Source organism: Procambarus clarkii, chromosome 43, assembly GCF_040958095.1.
Source record: "Procambarus clarkii isolate CNS0578487 chromosome 43, FALCON_Pclarkii_2.0, whole genome shotgun sequence".
Lineage (NCBI taxonomy): Eukaryota > Metazoa > Arthropoda > Malacostraca > Decapoda > Cambaridae > Procambarus > Procambarus clarkii.
The window spans coordinates 23,347,057-23,370,228 of NC_091192.1; the positions used below are offsets into that span (position 1 = coordinate 23,347,057).

General features: G+C 46.8%; 2 protein-coding genes across 2 annotated transcripts in view; both read left to right on the top strand.

Annotated features, from left to right (window-relative positions):
• The window catches only part of LOC138373696 (autotransporter adhesin BpaC-like), a 25,896-nt gene extending 17,989 nt beyond the window's left edge, over positions 1-7,907 (top strand). The window contains exon 3 of the mRNA XM_069340050.1: positions 6,318-7,907. Coding sequence (XP_069196151.1) covers positions 6,318-7,907 — 1,590 coding nt within the window. The remainder of the gene's footprint in view (positions 1-6,317) is intronic.
• A 10,461-nt stretch (positions 7,908-18,368) lies between these two features.
• Positions 18,369-23,172, top strand: part of LOC123752860 (uncharacterized) — a 40,393-nt gene continuing 35,589 nt past the window's right edge. Inside the window, exon 1 of the mRNA XM_045734889.2 lies at positions 18,369-18,552. Within this exon, the coding sequence (XP_045590845.2) occupies positions 18,369-18,552 (184 nt within the window). The remainder of the gene's footprint in view (positions 18,553-23,172) is intronic.

The window sequence follows — 23,172 nt, forward strand, 5'->3', positions numbered from 1 at the left end:
TTCTCCATCGACTTGCTTCCATCCTGAGCTGTGGCTGAGAGCACGGTGACGTAAGCATTGACAACACTCCTCTTGTTCCTGTCTGGGCAGTCACTATTGGCATTCAGGCACATTATTATATTCGTGTCCTTAGTGTAGACTGCAGTGTGGAAGCCATCATTCCTTTTCGTGACTGTTACATCTAGAAAGGGCAGCTTCCCATCACTCTCCATATCGTAAGTGAAACTCAACTCAGAATTCTGCTCGAATGCCTCCTTCAGCTGCTGCAGACGTCTGACATCAGGTACCTGCATGAAAATGTCGTCAACATACCTGAAGTATATGGCGGGTTTCAAGTCCATGTCAACTAAGATCCTCTGCTTGATGGTGCCCATGTAGAAGTTTGCAAACAGGACACCTAGGGGAGAACCCATGGCGACCCCATCTACTTGCTTATACATGTGCCCATCTGGGCTCAAGAAGGGTGCCTCTTTAGTACAAGCTTGGAGTAGCTTCATCAGTATCAGATTTATACGAAATATATAGTGGTGCCCGAACCCTGGGAGGTCAGGTACAAACAATTAGGTGAGGAGTATAAGGTCTGAGGCATAGGTTAATAACCTATACAGACGCAGATTAGTAAGGTGTAGTGGGCGGAGTGTTTTGGGTAGTGTCGTTAATGTTGGCATCTTCATGGTGGGTAGTGTTCTCACTCTCGTGGTGGGTAGAGTGTTCTCACTCTCATGGTGGGTAGTGTGTTCTCACTCTCATGGTGGGTAGAGTGCTCTCACTCTCATGGTGAGCAGAGTGAATAATTCCGTTATTTAAATATTTATAGTCAGTTGTTCGACTTTCATATGAATGTCTTAAAGTAAGATTACAAATTCTTGAAGTAGTTGATAACTACATTGTAGCATTGGTGGTGGACGACTGTCAACTACCACACCTACCAGTAACACCAACTTGGTTGTGGTAGGTGGTAGATAGCATCACTTGTAGCTTGACTGAAACATTGAAAAAATATTCCAACTTTGGAAAAATGTGAGAGAAGGTACTTCGTCAGGGCTGGCAACTGTTGGGGGTCACAGAAGGTCAGCATTAATTGTTACAGAGGTCAAAAGGTTGACTAAAAACAGCGATGAAAGTTTGCTGAATGTCACTCGAAGGTCATTCGACCCTCGTTGGCCTGTTTCATTATTTTGACCAAAATATGCCAAAGTTATCGTTTAGGTATCGGATTAGTTGACGTGGCCATTTTTGTTGGTAATTGCTTACTTCAGGTATCAGACCTACAGCTGAGTTTTTACACACACACACACACACACACACACACACACACACACACACACACACACACACACACACTGGTGGGACGCGAACAAGGGGACACAGGTGGAAGCTGAGTACCCAAATGAGCCACAGAGACGTTAGAAAGAACTTTTTCAGTGTCAGAGTAGTTAGTAAATGGAATGCATTAGGAAGTGATGTGGTGGAGGCTGACTCCATACACAGTTTCAAATGTAGATATGATAGAGCCCAATAGGCTCAGGAATCTGTACACCAGTTGATTGACGGTTGAGAGGCGGGACCAAAGAGCCAGAGCTCAACCCCCGCAAGCACAATTAGGTGAGTACAATTAGGTGAGTACACACACACACACACACGCACGCACACACACACACATACACACACACACACACACACACACACACACACACACACACACACACACACACACATACACACACACACACACACACACACACACACACACACAAACACACAAACAAACACACACACACACACACAAACACAGACCTGGCGATGATATCACACCAGACCTGTCCCCTGCAGCCCATATCAAGAGGGTTAACATCGGCATATGCCAGGTTGGCTAACATAAGAACGGCCTTTAGAAACTGGTGTAAGGAATCATTCAGAATTTTGTATACCACATATGTCAGACCAATCCTGGAGTATACAACTCCAGCATGGAGTCCATGTCTAGTCAAGCATAAGACTAAACTGGAAAAGGTTCAAAGGTTTGCCACCAGACTAGTACCCGAGCTGAGAGGTATGAGCTACGAGGAGAGACTACGAGAATTAAACCTCACGTCACTGGGAGACAGAAGAGTTTCGGGGGACATGATCACCACATACAAGATTCTCAGAGGAACTGATAGGGTAGATAATGAGGTATTTAACACAAGGGGCACACTCAATAGGGGATACAGGTCGAAATTGAGTGCTCAAATGAGCCACAGAGATATTAGAAAGAATTTTTCAGGGTCAGAGTAGTAGACAAATGGAATGCATTAGGAAGTGATGTGGTGGAGGCTGGCTCCAAACACAGTTTTAAGTGTAGATATGATAGAGCCCAATAGGGTCAGGAACCTGTACACCAATTGATTGACAGTTGAGAGGCGGGACCAAAGAGCCAGAGCCCAACCCCCGCAAGAACAACTACGTAAGTACACACACCAAACCTCCCTCTCATGCAAACATACTTTTAAATATACATTCCCGGCATTAAAGCCTCATCTGAAAAAAGACATGGAAAACTAGAACTGGTATGAAATGGAGCGAGGCTCGTTCCGGAGCTGATGAGTTTAAACTGTGAGGAAAAGATAGCGGAACGAGGGATCTCAGATGGAAACTAAGAGACACAAATGGGTCACATTGACGCCAGAAACAACAGTTTCAATGTTAAAGCTGTCAGTAAGTAGAATAAATTAGGCGTAGAAACCATAGAAACTAGACACAAAATTACAAAGGGCCTTCGTCCAGCCAGAGGTCCCACCACCACCACAACCACCACCACCACACCCACCCACACCCACACCCCCACCCCCACCCCCACCCACCCATACCCACACACACACCCACACCCACACACCACCACCGCCACCCCGCGCGCCCAAAACTCCGTCAGGAAATTTTAATACCATTTTTTCCTCCCCGAATTTCGTCTCGTGAATTTTGGCCGGGGTTCCGCGGCTCGGCATTATGGGAATAGTTGAACCTTCTCAAGAACCATCGGCTATTTCCGTTCTCCTGAGCTGAAAAGACCTTCGGGGGAGGAAAAAGATTTTGACGCGAGAGAGCTGGACCCCGGCAGGATTATCTCGCTCTGGCGGGAAGCGCGACGTGATGAACGCCAAATTGTGGCAATTCTGGGCTTAGGCGGGGAGCCTTAGGGGAGGTGGGGAGAGATGGGGAGGGTGGGGAGAGATGGGGAGGATGTGGGGGTGTGGTAATGGAATGGGTGTGGTGGTGGTGGCGGGGAGGGGGTGGGGAGGGTGTCGTTGTGGGAGAGATGGAGGTGATGGGGAGGGTTTGTTGGTGGGGGAGTGATGGAGAGGGTGTGTTGGTGGGGAGTGATGGGGAGGGTATGAGGGTGTGGGGATGGGGAGGGTGTGCTGGTGGGGGGAGATGGGAGGGGTGTGGTGGGGGAGAAATGTGATGAGGAAAGATCACTAGGGAGGAAATATGATGGGGAACAGGTCAGTGGGGGGGAGGGGGGGGAGGAAGGTTAATGGGGAGAGAGCTTTACCACAATTATTATTATCTTGATCACTTAATTGTTATTATTGTTATCAATTAATTATTATTCATCTGTCTGTAGTACTTATCAGTGACACTGTAGCTTGTCTGTAGTCTGTGGCCAAATTCTGTTGATTTTCTTGTATGGTGTGTGTATATTCTATTTGTGTCTACAAAATCGAGCTATTAGCTCTTGGACCCCGCCTTTCCAACCAATCTATTTTTCCTCTATTATGTCTACTACATATATTTCTTTCTAACACACACACATACATGTTAGACACAGGTGGACACAGGTGGAAACTGAGTACCCACATGAGCCACAGGGACGTTAGAAAGAACTTTTTCAGTGTCAGAGTAGTTAACGGATGGAATGCATTAGGCAGTGATGTGGTGGAGGCTGACTCCATACACAGCTTCAGATATGGATATGATAGAGCCCAGTAGGCTCAGGAATCTGTACACCAGTTGATTCGCGGTTGAGAGGCGGGACCAAAGAGCCAGAGCTCAACCCCCGCAAGCACAACTAGGTGAGTATATCCCCAGGAAGCAGCCCATAGCAGTTTTCTAACTCTCACGTACCTATTTACTGTTAGGTGAACAAGGCATTAGGGTAAATGAAACTGCTCATTTGTTCCACCTCGTCCGGGAATCGAACCCAGACCCTTAGGACTACGACTCCCGAGCGCAGTCCACTCAGCAGCGAAGCACACGTGTGTGTGTACTCACCTAGTTGTGCTTGTGGGGATTGAGCTCTGGTTCTATGGTTCCGCCTCTCAACCGTCAGTCAATTGATGTACAGGTTCCTGAGCCTACTGGGCTCTATCATATGTACATTTGAAGCTGTGTATAGAGTCAGCCTCCACCATATCACTGCCTAATGCATTCCATTTGTTAACTACTCTGACACCAAACAAGTTTTAATAAATTTTCCGATGCTAATTGGATAATAGCCAATCAGCAGAGCCAATAGCAGCTGCAGGATAATATCAAACTAGCAGAGCCAATAGCAAGTTGGAGATAATAGCCAACCTGGGATTGTCGCCTAGTCCAATTCCCCGGTGAAATCATGGCGCTTGAGTCCATGCATTTGCATGTAAACAACCTCCGCTGATTGACTTAAGTCCAATATTAAGTAATCAAGACAGAAATCACAGTAAAAGTTCCTTACTTACCCGTCTATGTCTGTCTGTCTGTCTCTCTTTTGTTTTTAATCTAAGACTAGGGTTCATAAGGGCTGTCAAATGACGAAGCTAATGAAACTGCAAGCAAGAGCTGTTATCCTACCTTAGCTCCTATTCAGCTGAGTAACTGAGAAACTTTATCTCTCTCTCTCTCTCCAGCCCATCTTCCTGTTCTGGTGGGACTTAATACATATACCGACGTACAACGCGATTAGAAAGTAGAAATCGGTGTTAATGAATTTGGACAAACCGAAAAAAAATCGTATTTATGTTGCAAAGACAAACTAAAACTAACCTAACCTTCCCAGGCCTAATACACGATATCTGAGGCCTAATATAATACATATGTGATATACTAACCCTAGGAATATTTAAGTTTGTTTTTTAACCTCATTTTTTTTTATTCATTGCTTAGTACGTCAATTTTTGTACTATGCTGCCCATAGTTGCACAAACTACTATCTAAACAGGAGGATGGGTGGTTGTCTCTTAAACCTCAGTTTATTAGCAATTGTGCTGATCTTGTCAATGAAACTGTAAGTTAACGGCTGTTATCCTACATCATTTCATCTCAAGCCTGATCCTAGGAACTCATTTATTTGATGAACTTATTATTTGTATGTTAGGAATAAACTGAAATTAATTCTTAACAACTATCTGTGTCTATCTCTCTCTCTTTATAGATATAACTGTCTAAGTCTTTACATAAGTATTGTATCATTAATCAACAGACGATCCATCCTCCAGTTCACATAAGTACTTTTTGTAACTATGTAAATCATCGTACATATATTGACGTTGTGGACAATTAAATAGTATAATTTGGGACTATTCACTGTACAGAGTCCGGGGGGAAATATAAAGCTTAAAACCAAACATAAATATTCCTAGTATAACACATATATGTAATATATTAGTCCTCAGATAGCGTGTATTAGGCCTAAGATGGTTAGGTTAGGCTTTATCACCGACATACACACAAACCTGGGAGTTAGTCAGCTGTCACGGGCTGCTTCCTGGGGGTGGAGGCCTGGTCGAGGACCGGGCCGCGGGGACACTAAAAGCCCCGAAATCATCTCAAGATAACCTCAAGAAGGGCGGGATTAATGTGATATCCGTCAGTTTTGTCAATACCTGTTATCACGTGTTTGATCGACGCCCTTATGAACTCGTGGCTTTAAGACCACTTTTCCAAGAAACGTATTTCTCTTAATTTACAATTTTGTATATGCGTCCTTACTGCATATGATCATAAGACTCAGTTTATTGTACGTTAGTGTCCTGCTTTATGAGTTTTCCAGATCTAGTTTTTCCTTAGAAATTATATTTATTTATTCAGGTGTTCTATTTCAGAATTTTTTCACATGAATAATTTTTTATTTATATTTCAAAAAAGTTTTCATAATTTCTACAAAAATCTTCAAACTGGAACAGAAGCCTATCTTCACCTGCTAGGCTTCAACGCATTTCTGGTACTGCAATTTGACCTTTATTCTCTCGTGCTGCAACGTTCAGTTTCCTGAGACTGAAACACCTTGCCTATAAGACCGCATCTTGTTAACTGAATAAGTTTCACTTGGCTATAGCGCTGGCAGCTTTTTTTTGGCCCAGAATACAGCTTCATTGGAACAGCTTCACCGGACAACAACAGCTTCACCGGACAACAACAGCTTCACCGGACAACAACTTCACCGGACAACAGCTTCACCGGACAACAGCTTCACTGGACAACAGCTTCACTGGACAACAGCTTCACCGGACAACAGCCTCACCGGACAACAACAGCTTCACCGGACAACAACAGCTTCACCGGACAACAACAGCTTCACCGGACGACAACAGCTTCACCGGACAACAACAGCTTCACCGGACAACAACAGCTTCACTGGACAACAACAGCTTCACCGGACAACAGCTTCACCGGACAACAACAGCTTCACCGGACAACAGCTTCACCGGACAAAAGCTTCACCGGACAACAGCTTCACCGGACAACAACAGCTTCACCGGACAACAACAGCTTCACCGGACAACAACAGCTTCACCGGACAACAACAGCTTCACTGGACAACAGCTTCACTGGACAACAGCTTTACCGGACAACAGCCTCACCGGACAACAACAGCTTCACCGGACAACAACAGCTTCACCGGACAACAACAGCTTCACCGGACGACAACAGCTTCACCGGACAACAACAGCTTCACCGGACAACAACAGCTTCACCGGACAACAACAGCTTCACCGGACAACAACAGCTTCACCGGACAACAGCTTCACCGGACAACAGCTTCACCGGACAACAACAGCTTCACCGGACAACAGCTTCACCGGACAACAACAGCTTCACCGGACAACAGCTTCACCGGACAACAGCTTCACCGGACAACAGCTTCACCGGACAACAACAGCTTCACCGGACAACAACATCACCGGACAACAGCTTCACCGGACAACAGCTTCACCGGACAACAGCCTCACCGGACAACAACAGCTTCACCGGACAACAGCTTCACCGGACAACAACAGCTTCACCGGACAACAACAGCTTCACCGGACAACAGCTTCACCGGACAACAACAGCTTCACCGGACAACAGCTTCACCGGACAACAACAGCTTCACCGGACAACAACAGCTTCACCGGACAACAGCTTCACCGGACAACAGCTTCACTGGACAACAGCTTCACTGGACAACAGCTTCACCGGACAACAGCTTCACCGGACAACAGCTTCACCGGACAACAACTTCACCGGACAACAGCTTTACCGGACAACAGCTTCACCGGACAACAGCTTCACCGGACAACAACTTCATCGGACAACAACAGCTTCACCGGACAACAACAGCTTCACCGGACAACAACAGCTTCACCGGACAACAACAGCTTCACCGGACAACAGCTTCACCGGACAACAACAGCTTCACCGGACAACAACAGCTTCACCGGACAACAACAGCTTCACCGGACAACAACAGCTTCACCGGACAACAGCTTCACCGGACAACAGCTTCACCGGACAACAGCTTCACCGGACAACAACAGCTTCACCGGACAACAGCTTCACCGGACAACAGCTTCACTAGACAGCAGCTTCACCGGACAACAGCCTCACTAGACAGCAGCTTCACCGGACAACAGCTTCACCGAACAACAACTTCACCGGACAACAGCTTCACCGGACAACAGCCTCACTAGACAGCAGCTTCACCGGACAACAGCTTCACCGGACAACAGCTTCACCGGACAACAGCTTCACCGGACAACAGCCTCACTAGACAACAGCTTCACCGGACAACAGCTTCACCGGACAACAACTTCATCGGACAACAACTGCTTCACCGGACAACAACAGCTTCACTGGACAACAGCTTCACCGGACAACAGCTTCACCGTGACCAGTTACCACCTCTTCTACTGCCATTTTTGTTAACGAATCAGTCTTAGACATCTCTCCCGCTTCTCTTCGCCAGGAGCCGCTTCCCGTGTGTACATTTTTTACGTCTAGGTTTGCATATCGAAATTAAGATCAGAGCTCTCGTTTTCTGCGCGTGAAGATCCGTTTTCTTCGAGATTATCGTTTGAGGGGTAACTTGTGTATATGTGAGGGGGAGGGGGGTTGGGGGGTTGGGGGGTGGGTGGTAGATGTATGGTTGTGCTGACTTGTGGTTTTGAATGGCACTGGTTGGTGGTGGTAGATATTGATGGCAGGTGGTGGTAGATACTGATGACAGGTGGTGGTAGATACTGATGGCAGGTGGTGGTAGATATTGATGGCAGGTGGTGGTAGATATTGATGGCAAGTGGTGGTAGATATTGATGGCAGGTGGTGGTAGATATTGATGGCAGGTGGTGGTAGATACTGATGGCAGGTGGTGGTAGATATTGATGGCAGGTGGTGGTAGATATTGATGGCAGGTGGTGGTAGATGCTGATGGCAGGTGGTGGTAGATATTGATGGCAGGTGGTGGTAGATACTGATGGCAGGTGGTGGTAGATATTGATGGCAAGTGGTGGTAGATATTGATGGCAGGTGGTGGTAGATATTGATGGCAGGTGGTGGTAGATACTGATGGCAGGTGGTGGTAGATATTGATGGCAGGTGGTGGTAGATACTGATGGCAGGTGGTGGTAGATATTGATAACAGATAATGAATTTTGTTGTATTTCACCGTGTAAATTATTCTGTATGATATATTACCGACAGCTATTTTTTTTAGTTTAAATATATATACACACATATCTATACATGTAAACTTCAATATACACATTCACATGATCACACTAATACGCACACCCGGACGTCAATACACTTACAATCTAATATACATTTTAATATATTTAAAAATACACCAACTACCATTCATACATCATCGCATACCCATAAACATAAGTTTATCAGTCTAATATTAAAGTGTTGAGTCTGCCAGTTCTTTCCAAGGAGCTTTGAAAGAGCGGCCATGACACCTTGTCCAGAATCAGCTGTTTCTATCACTTTGAATTTGAACGGGTAACAGGTAAACGACAAAATATCACTTGTTTAGTGGCGGATTAATGTGTCAGACAACTGGAATTGTTTTATAATTAATATTACCAATAAGATGAACGCTGGAGGGGTCAAATTCAATTATAAAATAAGGTGATAACCCCTTTAGACAAGTTGGCGCCAAAGCAGGAGCCGCCGCTAGCGTCAGTTACGCCTCGGCATGACAGGAGGGAGGATGTGTTGCTGGTGTCTCCTGTATTTGGCCGATAACTGAACAAAACATCTTTGTTATCAAATCAACCCGCCCTCTTAAAAATAACGTCACTTTTCGCTCATATGCGCACTCTGGCCAAATTTGGACGTAATTTGAAATGTAATCGACTCACAAAAAGTGACGTACTGTTCCGTTTTCTGTTTTAGTCGTCCGGCTTACTCGGTAAGGCTAGAAGAGGCAACATTCAATTAACGTTTTTCATAACGTTTTGAAACTTTATGAGAATTTCCTGCCCACCTCACCTACCAGAGGACCCTTAACTTACTGTTGTTGAAAAAAAAAATCCCATATTTATTTTCATATTTTTTTTCATTTTCAAATTACGTCCACTTTCGGCCATACGGGTAAACGGCCAAAAGCGACGTTATTTTTAAGAGGACAGGTTGTCTCATTAGTATACATGCTTATAAATCAGCAGTCGTGCTCGTATATGAATATTCAAGCTCATAAGTATACATGCATATACTTCGGTATACAAATATATCAATATACATGCTCATACATCAATATATACAAGCTCTTACGTCAGTATAGATAATACATTAGTGTACATTCTCATACATAAGTATACATATACATCGCTGTGCATGCTTATACATCAGTATACATGCTTATAAGAATTAACATGTCCATGCATAAGTATGCATGAACGTGACTCAATATACATTGATAGGCATCACTATACATGCTCTTTCATCAGTATACATGGTCATTAGTATAGTTCCTCATGCATTAGTATACATGTTCATATAACAGTATACATGTTCATACATTAGTGTACATAATCATGCATCAGTATACATATTCATCATTACTCATGCTCATGCATTCATCAGTAAACATGCTTATACATTAGTGCACATATTCATACATTTGTATATACGTGCTCAGACGTCGGTATACATGTTCATACATCAGTACAACTCCTCATTCATCAGTATACTTGCTCATGAATCAATATGCATGCTCTTACATAAATATGCATGATCATACATAAGTGTACATGTTTATGCATCAGTATGCATACTCATACATCCGTGTACTTGCTGATACATGAGTTTGCATACGCATAAATCAGTATACATTGTCATGCATTAGTCTACGCGCTCATTCATCAGTATATATGTATGCTCATTTATCACTATACATATTCATCAATATTCATTGATATACAGCAGCATTCACACTCATACATATTCGCTCATACGTCAGCATATATCCGTATGCTGACGTATGTTTATACATCAATACACGGACATATAAACTCAAATACTCTTAATCTCCTTTCCACTACATCTATAATCACCTAACACTAACGTAAGTCACCTGCACATCGGCTTACACATTAATACATCGTCCCCCCCTCTAAAACATATATACATATGTATTACAAGTTCTCTGGACGTTAATCCGTGTCTCACTCAGTATTCATAGTCACCATTTATCTGATGAATCTCAAGTGAGCAAAGGTAGCCTAGCCTAGCCTAGCCTAGCCTAGCCTAGCCTAGCATAGCCTAGCCTAGCCTAGCCTAGCCTAGCCTAGCCTAGCATAGCCTAGCCTAGCCTAGCCTAGCCTAGCCTAGCCTAGCATAGCCTAGCATAGCCTAGCCTAGCCTAGCATAGCCGCCTGGTGGTCGAACCTTGAGCGGCTCAAGGTGATATATGTGTAAATTCTGGAACTGGGTGGAGGTGGGGGGGGGGGATTGTAGGTGGGGGTTATAATATGTGGTTAGTGGGGGGAGGGGGGAATGGTAGGTGGTTGGAATGTTTATAGGTGGGAGGAGAAGAGGGGGGTGGTGGTGGGGTGGTATGATTAGAGGTTGGGGAAAAGGGTTAATGGGTAGAGAGAGTAGGTGGGGGTGGGGGTGGGGTGGTGGTGGAAGGGTGTTTGTTGGTTGGTGGTGGAGGAGAATGGTTGTGAAAGGGGTTTGTGTGGTGGTGGTGGTGGTGGTGGTGGTGGTTGTGGTGGTGGGTGGGGAACCGTTGGAGGGAGTATTGGTGGAGGGAGGGGGGAGTGGGGGAGCTGAGGGAATGTTGTTACCCACGTAGCAAGGGAAGGGTGCAGGTTTGGGGAAGCGCTCTGGTGCTCGTGGTGAAGGGTAGGGGAGTATCTTGTGCTGGTGGTGGTAGTGAATTTACCTAACAATATTACCTTGAAGTGAATACAACAAGTCTAGTTTTTTTGCCCCTGAATGCTGGTCTTGTTGAGTAAATTGTTATTGATTGTTACCGCCTGAGGCGGCTAGTTTATTGTGCACCCTATACTTATCTTGTGGGCGGTAGCGCAAAAAGGTTTACAGAGGGCACACGAGGTCTTAATTAGACCTCAGCGGAGATTTTTACACTAACAGTTCCATATAACCTGCTCACCTTATATTGTCAGATACCTGCAAACATTTTTCATTACAGTATCTATGATTTTACAATAAATAATTGTTACATTGAAGGTAGTTTTTGACTATTACATAAAATATTTTAGATATGGGTATTACAGGATCATAAAAGAGTAGCTGTCTATAATTTGTATTCACACTACACAGCTTATAAATTAGTCCCATATATTCCCATTTATCTAATATAAGAGAAACATGGATATAGTTTAAGGAGTTCAAGTATTTTATAATTTGTAATAATGTTGTTTGCCATTTCAAACAGCGTGAGTTTAGATTTATCTCTAAATGGTTCAATTTTCACAGTTTAAGATGTAGTGGCCAAGTGTGTGTGTCCCTGTCTTTGTTCACACACTTTACACTTTATATAGATTCCTATACATATTTGTATAACAAAATTGTAAAATGTTTTGCACACTAATTTTCCAAAAAAGAAAACAAATATACATTTTACATTAAAAATGATCTGTTTCTATTCAAAATGAATTATTTCTAGTGTAAACTGTTCTCTCCCGCCAATATAGTTCATTTCCCTGATAAAACGGATCATTTCCCGCCAAAATGAATAATTTCCCGCCAGCGTGGTTCTTTCCCGCCAAAATCATCAGGCTGGCCACTCCCTTCTGGAAGGCATCAATCACCGGGAGGGTTGGCTGCGTTGGCCGCAGGCAAGTTGGATGGACGCGAGGGAAGCAAAGGGGGTAAAGAAATGAAGAAAGAAGGGGAGGGAAAATAGAAAATGCGGAACGGACAGAGGGAAAGAGCGTGAAGGAACAGGGAATGAAGAGAAAGGCTGAGAAGGGAAAAGAGGGAGGGACAAAAGAGGAGCATGAGGGAGGGAAATGTGTGAGAGTGACTGAACAGAGTAAGGTAGAGAGAAAGTTGGGAATGAGAAAAGAGGAAGATAAATAGGGGAAGTAGGTAAAATGAAAAGGGAGAAAACAGAGATGGACTAAATACCAGTTGAGAGGCGGGACCAAAGAGCCGAAGCTCAACCCCCGCAAGCACAACTAGCTGAGCAGAACTAGGTGAGTACTTAGGACTGGTTTAGTGGATTAAAAACGAAGAAACTGTAAAGAAAATGGAAAAATAAAGAAACTGGGGAAAAGAAAAAGCGAAAAGAGAAGGAGTTTTGTCAAACGTCGATTCATAAGGACTCCATTCACGTGATACTGAAATGTGGAACACAACATCCGTAGAGTTTATTGTGTGATTATAGACACGAAAAATGTCTGTTTTCATGTGAAATTAGAACAGCGGGCAACTCTCCTCCCTGAAAGACAAGACCAACATCATGAAACTCAAGCAGTGACGTAAGTGCCTCTCAAGACGCAAGCAGTGACGTAAGTGCCTCTCAAGACGCTAGCAGTGACGTAAGTGCCTCTCAAGACGCTAGCAGTGACGTAAGTGCCTCTCAAGACGCTAGCAGTGACGTAAGTGCCTCTCAAGACACAAGCAGTGACGTAAGTGCCTCTCAAGACACAAGCAGTGACGTAAGTGCCTCTCAAGACACAAGCAGTGACGTAAGTGCCTCTCAAGACACAAGCAGTGACGTAAGTGCCTCTCAAGACGCTAGCAGTGACGTAAGTGCCTCTCAAGACACAAGCAGTGACGTAAGTGCCTCTCAAGACACAAGCAGTGACGTAAGTGCCTCTCAAGACGCTAGCAGTGACGTAAGTGCCTCTCAAGACACAAGCAGTGACGTAAGTGCCTCTCAAGACACAAGCAGTGACGTAAGTGCATCTCAAGACGCTAGCAGTGACGTAAGTGCCTCTCAAGACGCTAGCAGTGACGTAAGTGCCTCTCAAGACGCTAGCAGTGACGTAAGTGCATCTCAAGACGCTAGCAGTGACGTAAGTGCCTCTCAAGACGCTAGCAGTGACGTAAGTGCCTCTCAAGACGCTAGCAGTGACGTAAGTGCCTCTCAAGACACTAGCAGTGACGTAAGTGCATCTCAAGACACAAGCAGTGACGTAAGTGCATCTCAAGTCGCTAGCAGTGACGTAAGTGCATCTCAAGACACAAGCAGTGACGTAAGTGCTTCTCAAGACGCAAGCAGTGACGTAAGTGCCTCTCAAGACGCTAGCAGTGACGTAAGTGCCTCTCAAGACGCTAGCAGTGACGTAAGTGCCTCTCAAGACGCTAGCAGTGACGTAAGTGCCTCTCAAGACGCAAGCAGTGACGTAAGTGCCTCTCAACACGCTAGCAGTGACGTAAGTGCATCTCAGGACACAAGCAGTGACGTAAGTGCATCTCAAGACACAAGCAGTGACGTAAGTGCATCTCAAGACGCAAGCAGTGACGTAAGTGCATCTCAAGACGCAAGCAGTGACGTAAGTGCATCTCAAGACGGAAGCAGTGACGTAAGTGCATCTCAAGACGCTAGCAGTGACGTAAGTGCCTCTCAAGACGCAAGCAGTGACGTAAGTGCCTCTCAAGACACAAGCACTGACGGAAGTGCATCTCAAAATACATCCAGTTTCCAACACAACTCAACAATACCTTCCGGTTTTTACGTAGCTTGGTAATGAGCTGCCATTGAAACAATGTGTGTTCAGCTTTACATGGGCAAGACAATAGCTGGCTGACTCAAGACAACCCCCTGACTGTTTACTGGGCTTTATGACTCATTGTTTTACTGCTCTGCGGATAATATTGCTTATAGTGAATGGTCTGTGTTTGTGGATGAGTTGTGAATGATGTATTGTGGATGAGTTGTGGAACACCTGTTGTAGTTGACTTGCTGGAATGGCCTGTTGTTGATGTCTTGATGTAAAGGGCATTTTAGTGGTGTTTTTATTTATTTTATTTCCTGGCCCAAAGTTTGTCTCTCTATATGTTCCTTATTGTTTTGGCTTGTGTAAAGCCGTCCCTAATCTAACCCTATATTTTTTTTTAAGCTAAGACTTGGGTTCATAAAGGCTGTCGAATGAAGTACGTAATGAAAGTGCAAGCAAGAGGTGTTATCCTATCTCAGCTCATCTGAAGCCTGCTCCTAGTGACTCATTTATTTCAAGAGAATATACTTTTGAAACTATCATATACGGAACTATCATATAAAGAACCTGGTGAAACTGCAAGCAAGAGCTGTATTCCTACCTTAGCTCAGTTGAAACCTACTCCTAGAGACCAATTTATTTCATGGGCCTATTATATACATCAATAGGAATAAACATTATTCCATTAACAACATTAGGTAATAATCATATAAGGAAGAGGATGAGCGTGTAGCCAACTGTGTGTCAGAGCCTTCATGTGGTCAGTTGACCTGATCTTCCGTGTATCAACCTGTTGGGCCAACACGTTCCTGATGCCAGTCAGCCTCAGAGTGACACGGAGTGATGTTCTTGAGAAAGGTACTTCCAGCATGATAGTGTTGAAGGTTGAGAGCCTAGTGCTGCAGGTGAATGATTGTCCACGGAGTTGGGCCAGGTGCGGAAATTTGATCACATTTATCTCTCTCTTTCTCTCTCTCTGTCTCTCTGTCTGTCTGTCTGTCTGTCTGTCTGTCTGTCTCTCTCTCTCTCTCTCTCTCTCTCTCTCTCTCTCTCTCTCTCTCTCTCTCTCTCTCTCTCTCTCTCTCTCTCTCTCTCTCTCTCTCTCTCTCACTCTCCACTCTCCCACTCACTGGCCGTGATGGGAATTCATCAGGTAGTGAACGGGTCTGTTTGTTTCTCCCACGCCATATCTTTTTTCCCCCCTCTCTCTCTCTCTCTCTCCCTTTTTCATTTGTTTACTCTTTCGACTACTCTCTTCATCTTCCCTTTTCTCGCCCCTTTGTTCGTCCCTCCATCTAACTTACTCTCCCTACCTGATCTCTCTTTTTCCCCCCCCAATAGTTCACTCTTCCACACTCTTCCCTACGTTAGCGTACTTTATCCTTACTCCCTGGTTCTTAGTTATAATCTCAGTTCCCTCTCCTTCACCCTCTCTTCGTCTCACTCTATCTCTTAACACGTTCTTCCATGTTTTCCAATATTATTTTTCTTTTCGCCTTTCTCTTCTCCCTTTTTCACTGGCTCTTGGTGTCTATTGCTTATTTACCTATTATCACTCTCTCTCTCTCTCTAATCTCTCTATTCACTTCCTCTCCCTGGTTAAGGCTTTATTCCTCTCCATTCACTTTTCCAGCTCCCTTTTATCCGTTGATTTTCTATTTCTTATACTCTCCCTTTTTTCAGTCTCTATGCTTAATCTTCCTTTCTCATTCTCCCTTGTTCTTCCGTTCTCTCTGTCCCTTGTTCTTCCTTTCCCTCTGTCCCTTGTTCTTCCTTTCTCTCTCTCCCTTGTTCTTCCTTTCCCTCTGTCCCTTGTTCTTCCTTTCTCTCTCTCCCTTGTTCTTCCTTTCCCTCTGTCCCTTGTTCTTCCTTTCTCTCTCTCCCTTGTTCTTCCTTTTCCTCTGTCCCTTGTTCTTCCTTTCTCTCTCTCCCTTGTTCTTCCTTTCCCTCTGTCCCTTGTTCTTCCTTTCTCTCTCTCCCTTGTTCTTCCTTTCCCTCTGTCCCTTATTCTTCCTTTCTCTCTCTCCCCTTGTTCTTCCTCTTTCACTGCCTGACCTGCGTCCCTGGCTGTGGTGGGGGTGTCCCTGGCTGTGGTGGGGGTGTCCCTGGCTGTGGTGGTGGGGGTGTCCCTGGCTGTGGTGGGGGTGTCCCTGGCTGTGGTGGGGGTGTCCCTGGCTGTGGTGGTGGGGGTGTCCCTGGCTGTGGTGGGGGGTGTCCCTGGCTGTGGTGGGGTGTGTCCCTGGCTGTGGTGGGTTTCCCTGGCTGTGGTGGGGGTGTCCCTGGCTGTGGTGGGGGTGTCCCTGGCTGTGGTGGGGGGTGTCCCTGGTTGTGGTGGGGTGTCCCTAGCTGTGGTGGGGGGTGTCCCTGGCTGTGGTGGGGTGTGTCCCTGGCTGTGGTGGGTTTCCCTGGCTGTGGTGGGGGTGTCCCTGGCTGTGGTGGGGTGTCCCTGGCTGTGGTGGGGGTGTCCCTGGCTGTGGTGGGGAGTGTCCCTGGCTGTGGTGGGGTGTCCTTGGCTGTGGTGGGGGTGTCCCTGGCTGTGGTGGTGGTGTCCCTGGTTGTGGTGGGTGTCCCTGGTTGTGGTGGGGTGTCCCTGGCTGTGGTGGGGTGTCCCTGGCTGTGGTGGGGGTGTCCCTGGCTGTGGTGGGGTGTCCCTGGCTGTGGTGGTGGTGTCCCTGGCTGTGGTGGGGTGTTCCTGGCTGTGGTTGGGGGGTGTCCCTGGCCGTGGTGGTGGGGGGTGTCCCTGGCTGTGGTGGGGTGTCCATGGCTGTGGTGGTGTCCCTGGCTGTGGTGGGGTGTCCCTGACTGTGATGGAGGTGTCCCTGGCTGTGGTGGGGGGTGTCCCTGGCTGTGGAGGGGGGTGTCCCTGGCTGTGGTGGGGGTGTCCCTGGCTGTGGTGGAGGTGTCCCTGGCTGTGGTGGGGGGTGTCCCTGGCTATGGAGGGGGGTGTCCCTGGCTGTGATGGAGGTGTCCCTGGCTGTGGTGGGGGTGTCCCTGGCTGTGGAGGGGGGTGTCCCTGGCTGTGATGGAGGTGTCCCTGGCTGTGGTGGGGGGTGTCCCTGGCTGTGGAGGGGAGTGTCCCTGGCTATGGAGGGGGGTGTCCCTGGCTGTGATGGAGGTGTCCCTGGCTGTGGGGGAGGGTGTCCCTGGCTGTGGAGGGGGGTGTCCCTGGCTGTGGTGGGGTGTCCCTGGCTGTGGTGGGGGGTGTCCCTGGCTGTGGTGGGGGGTGTCCCTGGCTGTGGAGGGGGGTGTCCCTGGCTGTGGTGGGGTGTCCCTGGCTGTGGTGGGGGGTGTCCCTGGCTGTGGTGGGGGGTGTCCCTGGCTGTGGAGGGGGGTGTCCCTGGCTGTGGTGGGGTGTCCCTGGCTGTGGTGTGGGGTGTCCCTGGCTGTGATGGAGGTGTCCCTGGCTGTGGGGGGTGTCCCTGGCTGTGGAGGGGGGTGTCCCTGGCTGTGGAGGGGGGTGTCCCTGGCTGTGGTGGGGGGTGTCCCTGGCTGTGGTGGGGGGTGTCCCTGGCTGTGGAGGGGGGTGTCCCTGGCTGTGGTGGGGTGTCCCTGGCTGTGGTGGGGGGTGTCCCTGGCTGTGGTGGGGGGTGTCCCTGGCTGTGGTGGGGGGTGTCCCTGGCTGTGGTGGGGGGTGTCCCTGGCTGTGGTGGGGTGTCCCTGGCTGTAGTGGGGTGTCCCTGACTGTGGTGGGGGGTGTCCCTGGCCCTGGCCAGACCACTGTGGGTGTTCATTAGGTTGGAGCCGTACTGATAGCAGGCCGGGGCTGGTGTATGATTAATGGCCGCTCGCCTCCGCTGGATTTGAATCGACTTTGTTCAAACCCTCCGATATTTTTCATACTATTTTCTTTTTATATGGCATGGAATGGCGAGGAGAGAGAGAGAGAGAGAGAGAGGGAGGGAGAGAGAGAGAGAGAGAGAGAGAGAGAGAGAGAGAGAGAGAGAGAGAGAGAGAGAGAGAGAGAGAGAGAGAGAGAGAGAGAGAGAGAGAGGTGTGAAGTAGTGAGAGGAAATGAAACAGACAAAAATCCAAAAATCAAAACGGAATTTGTGCAAGATTAGTGGCTATGAAAGGGACGATATAAGAAGAAGAGAAGGAGTAACAAAAGTAAATGAAAAGCAAGACAAAGGAAGAGTAGAATTAATGGGAAATGATGAGATAGAAGAGGAGGATGAGAAGAGAACAAGAACAAGTGGTATTTAAAGAGGTGAAAGCAGTGAAGTATGGAGAGAAAACAGAAAGAGAAGTGGATTGGAAATGGTTAAAAAATAAAGACAGGACAAAATGAAGAGAGAGTGGATAGAGAAGCGGATTAATGATGTCAGAGGCATCACCTTATCCGTGGGTGATCCACTTCCTAGTGAACCACTGTCACACACCGCCACGGTCCACTGGTTCCCTGGTATCTACCATTCTATTGGTTCACTTTGATAACGGTTCAGTGTTTTATATACGTGTATAAAACACTGAAGCCAGTGTTTTTATAGATATGAAACACGTCCCAGGGCGTGAACCACTTAACACCTACACGCCAAAGTGGCACACCCCCCCTCCCCCGGGGAAGGCCTAAAGTTTCAGTTGGGCAGCAGATAGGTGGTGCTTCTTGAATCCTTCCTTTAAGGGATGTTGGTGGCTCAGTAGGTTAAAGCGGCTGGCTCTACTAGTCTATGTAACCGGCGGTTCGAGGCTCCGCGTGTCTTGGTGAGTGAAATGTTATTATCCACGATGTTGCTATAAACTTCCGCCTTCATCCCTAAACAACCCTTCCTACTATCCCTTCCCTTCCCTTCCCTTCCCTTCCCTTCCCTTCCCTTCCCTTCCCTTCCCCCTACCCCCTTTCACTCTCTCTATCCCCTCTTGCCACCCATCCCTCCCTCTCCCCCCCTCCTAGTCCAAAAAGCAGTTTAGGGCCGTTCGTGTAAGTGAAAGTCGCTGGAGGCGGATAATGCAGTATTTTAAGCGGTTACGAAAACAATTATGCAATCTGCTAACATCCGGGACGCTGGAGTTAATGTAGGAAAGTGGATCGTGTCACTTGAAGACTCTCCGCTAAAACATTCTCTCTGCTCGCCCTGTAAAATTTCGCAATATTATGATGGAATATGCATGTGTGTGTGTGTGTGTGTGTGTGTGTGTGTGTGTGTGTGTGTGTGTGTGTGTGTGTGTGTGTGTGTGTGTGTGTGTGTGTGTACTCACCTATTTGTACTCACCTATTTGTGCTTGCGGGGGTTGAGCTCTGGCTCTTTGGTCCCGCCTCTCAACTGTCAATCAACAGGTGTACAGGTTCCTGAGCCTATTGGGCTCTATCATATCTACACTTGAAACTGTGTATGGAGTCAGCCTCCACCACATCACTGCCTAATGCATTCCATTTATTAACCACTCTGACACTAAAAAAGTTCTTTCTAATATCTCTGTGGCTCATTTGGGCACTCAGTTTCCACCTGCGTCCCCTAGTGCGTGTGCCCCTTGTGTTAAATAGCCTGTCTTTATCTACCCTGTCGATTCCCTTGAGAATCTTGAATGTGGTGATCATGTCCCCCCTAACTCTTCTGTCTTCCAACGAAGTGAGGTTCAATTCCCGTAGTCTCTCCTCGTAGCTCATACCTCTCAGCTCGGGTACTAGTCTGGTGGCAAACCTTTGAACCTTTTCCAGTTTAGTCTTATGCTTGACTAGATATGGACTCCATGCTGGAGCCGCATACTCCAGGATTGGTCTGACATATGTGGTATATAATGTTCTGAAAGATTCCTTACACAAGTTTCTAAAGGCCGTTCTTATGTTAGCCAACCTGGCATATGCTGCTGCTGTTATCCTCTTGATATGAGCTTCAGGGGACAGGTCTGGCGTGATATCAACCCCCAGGTCTTTCTCTCTCTCTGACTCTTGAAGTATTTCATCTCCCAAGTGATACCTTGTATCTGGTCTCCTGCTTCCTACTCCTATCTTCATTACATTACATTTGCTTGGGTTAAACTCTAACATCCATTTGTTCGACCATTCCTGCAGCTTGTCCAGGTCTTCTTGAAGCCTCAAGCTGTCCTCCTCTGTCTTAATCCTTCTCATAATTTTGGCGTCGTCAGCAAACATTGAGAGGAATGAGTCTATACCCTCTGGGAGATCATTTACGTATATCAGAAACAGGATAAGTCCAAGCACAGAGCCCTGTGTGACTCCACTGGTGACTTTACGCCAGTCTGAGGTCTCACCCCTCACTGTAACTCTCTGCTTCCTATTGCTTAGGTACTCCCTTATCCACTGGAGCGCCCTACCAGTTACTCCTGCCTGTTTCTCCAGCTTATGCATCAACCTTTTATGGGGTACTGTGTCAAAGGCTTTCCGACAGTCCAAAAAAATGCAGTCCGCCCATCCTTCTCTTTCTTGCTTAATCTTTGTCACCTGATCATAGAATTCTATCAAGCCTGTAAGGCAAGATTTACCCTCCCTGAACCTATGTTGATGGGTTGTCACGAAGTCTCTTCTCTCCAGATGTGTTACTAGGTTTTTTCTCACAATCTTCTCCATCACCTTGCATGGTATACAAGTTAAGGACACTGGCCTGTAGTTCAGTGCCTCTTGTCTGTCACCCTTTTTAAATATTGGTACTACATTAGCAGTCTTCCATATTTCTGGTAGGTCTCCCGTCTCCAGTGACCTACTATACACTATGGAGAGTGGTAGGCAAAGTGCTCCTGCACACTCTTTCAATACCCATGGCGAGATTCCATCCGGTCCAACAGCTTTTCTCACACCCAGCTCCAATAGGTGCTTCTTGACCTCATCTCTTGTAATTTCGAACCTTTCCAAGGTCACCTGGTTTGCTGCCACCTCTCCTAGCACCGTGACTTCTCCCTGTTCTATTGTAAAGACCTCCTGGAACCTTTTGTTGAGTTCTTCACACACCTCTTTGTCATTCTCTGTGTACCTGTCCTCGCCCACCCTAAGTTTCATCACCTGTTCCTTCACTGTTGTTTTCCTCCTGATGTGACTGTAGTAGCTTTGGTTCGGTCTTGGCTTTATTAGCTATATCATTTTCATACCTTTTCTCAGCTGCTCTTCTCACACTAACATACTCGTTCCTGGTTCTCTGGTATCTCTCTCTACTTTCTGGTGTTCTTTCGGTGTGTGTGTGTGTGTGTGTGTGTGTGTGTGTGTGTGTGTGTGTGTGTGTGTGTGTGTATGTGTGTGTGTGTGTGTGTGTGTGTGTGTGTGTGTGTGTATTCACCTAGTTGTGTTTGCGGGGGTTGAGCTCTGCTCTTTCGGCCTGCCTCTCAACTGTCAATCAACTGTTTACTACTTTTTCTTTTCACACCACACATACACCCCAGGAAGCAGCCCGTGACAGCTGACTAACTCCCAGGTACCTATTTACTGCTAGGTAACAGGGGCATTCAAGGTGAAAGAAACTTTGCCCATTTGTTTCTGCCTCGTGCGGGAATCGAACCCGCGCTACAGAATTACGAGTCCTGCGCGCTATCCACCAGGCTACGAGGCCCCGTATGTGTGTGTGTGTGTGTGTGTGTGTGTGTGTGTGTGTGTGTGTGTGTGTGTGTGTGTGTGTGTGTGTGTGTGTGTGTGTGTGTGTGTGTGGGCAGCGTCGAGCCTCGAGACCATGTGTAATAATAATGTAATGACACAAGTCACTCGTTTTCCTTACCACATTTACATGTAAAACAATAATGTTTGGAAGTAGCATAAACTTCTTCATACAATCCATTCCATTTATCTACAAATCTTAGGCTGAAGAAATTCTGTCATACATGTTTCAACAACTAATTCATGTCGGTGCGTTTTGTTGTTTCTCTCTGAACGTTACTTTTCTGCCTAGTTAGTCAATTGTTCTCAGAACATTGACTTTCCCTGTCATGTGTTCCGTGTTCCTTAATCTTTCCTCCAGCGTGGTGAAGTCCACTCCTGCCTGCAAGGCAGGATAATTATCAGGACATTCTAAGCTAGTATGATTAAATGTAACTTGGAGGGGATATGAGAACAAGGAAACAAGACACGTGGAGGAAGTAAAGAAAACGGTGGTGAACCACTTGAACTGTGTGGGGCGATCGAACTCGGAATCTGTATCAAAGCCGTCGCTCTTCCAACCAATGCAAGTGGTTGTACGTGTAACCTATTTCCCCTCGCATTCCCTACACCCCCTCTGTGGTACACAGATGATCTGTAATTTGTGGTGATAGTAGAGGAAACGTGTGAGTTCCTCTCTCCTCCCTCCCCCTGAAGTTACGCTTCAACCACTGTCATTATGTTGTGGTGGAAACTTTTTTTTAGGGTGAGGATGGGGCTGAGGGGCGAACAGTTGGCATAAAGTTATTTCCTATTCACTCTCTCTCTCCCTCCCTCTCCCTCCCTCTCTCCCTCCCTCTCTCTCTCTCTCTCTCTCTCTCTCTCTCTCTCTCTCTCTCTCTCTCTCTCTCTCTCTCTCTCTCTCTCTCTCTCTCTCTCTCTCTCTCTCCCTCTCCCTCCCTCTCTCCCTCCCTCTCTCCCTCCCTCTCTCCCTCTCTCTCTCCCTCTCTCCCTCCCTCTCTCCCTCTCTCCCTCCCTCTCTCCCTCCCTCCCTCTCTCCCTCTCACTCGCACATTCATCATGCACTTCCCCCACATTCTCTTTCTTCATCTCTCCCTCTCACCTGTGTTAAAAATATTGTTTACATCCCCATAACGAAGCCAACACACCCTCGTTATGATATGGGATCAATTGCAGTTTCCCTCTTATAATTAACTCCCCTTCCTTGTGATCTTTATGGGTAATGTCCCCACTGCCACCCTCACACACTCTCTCAGCTCTCCAGTCAACTTGCAACCA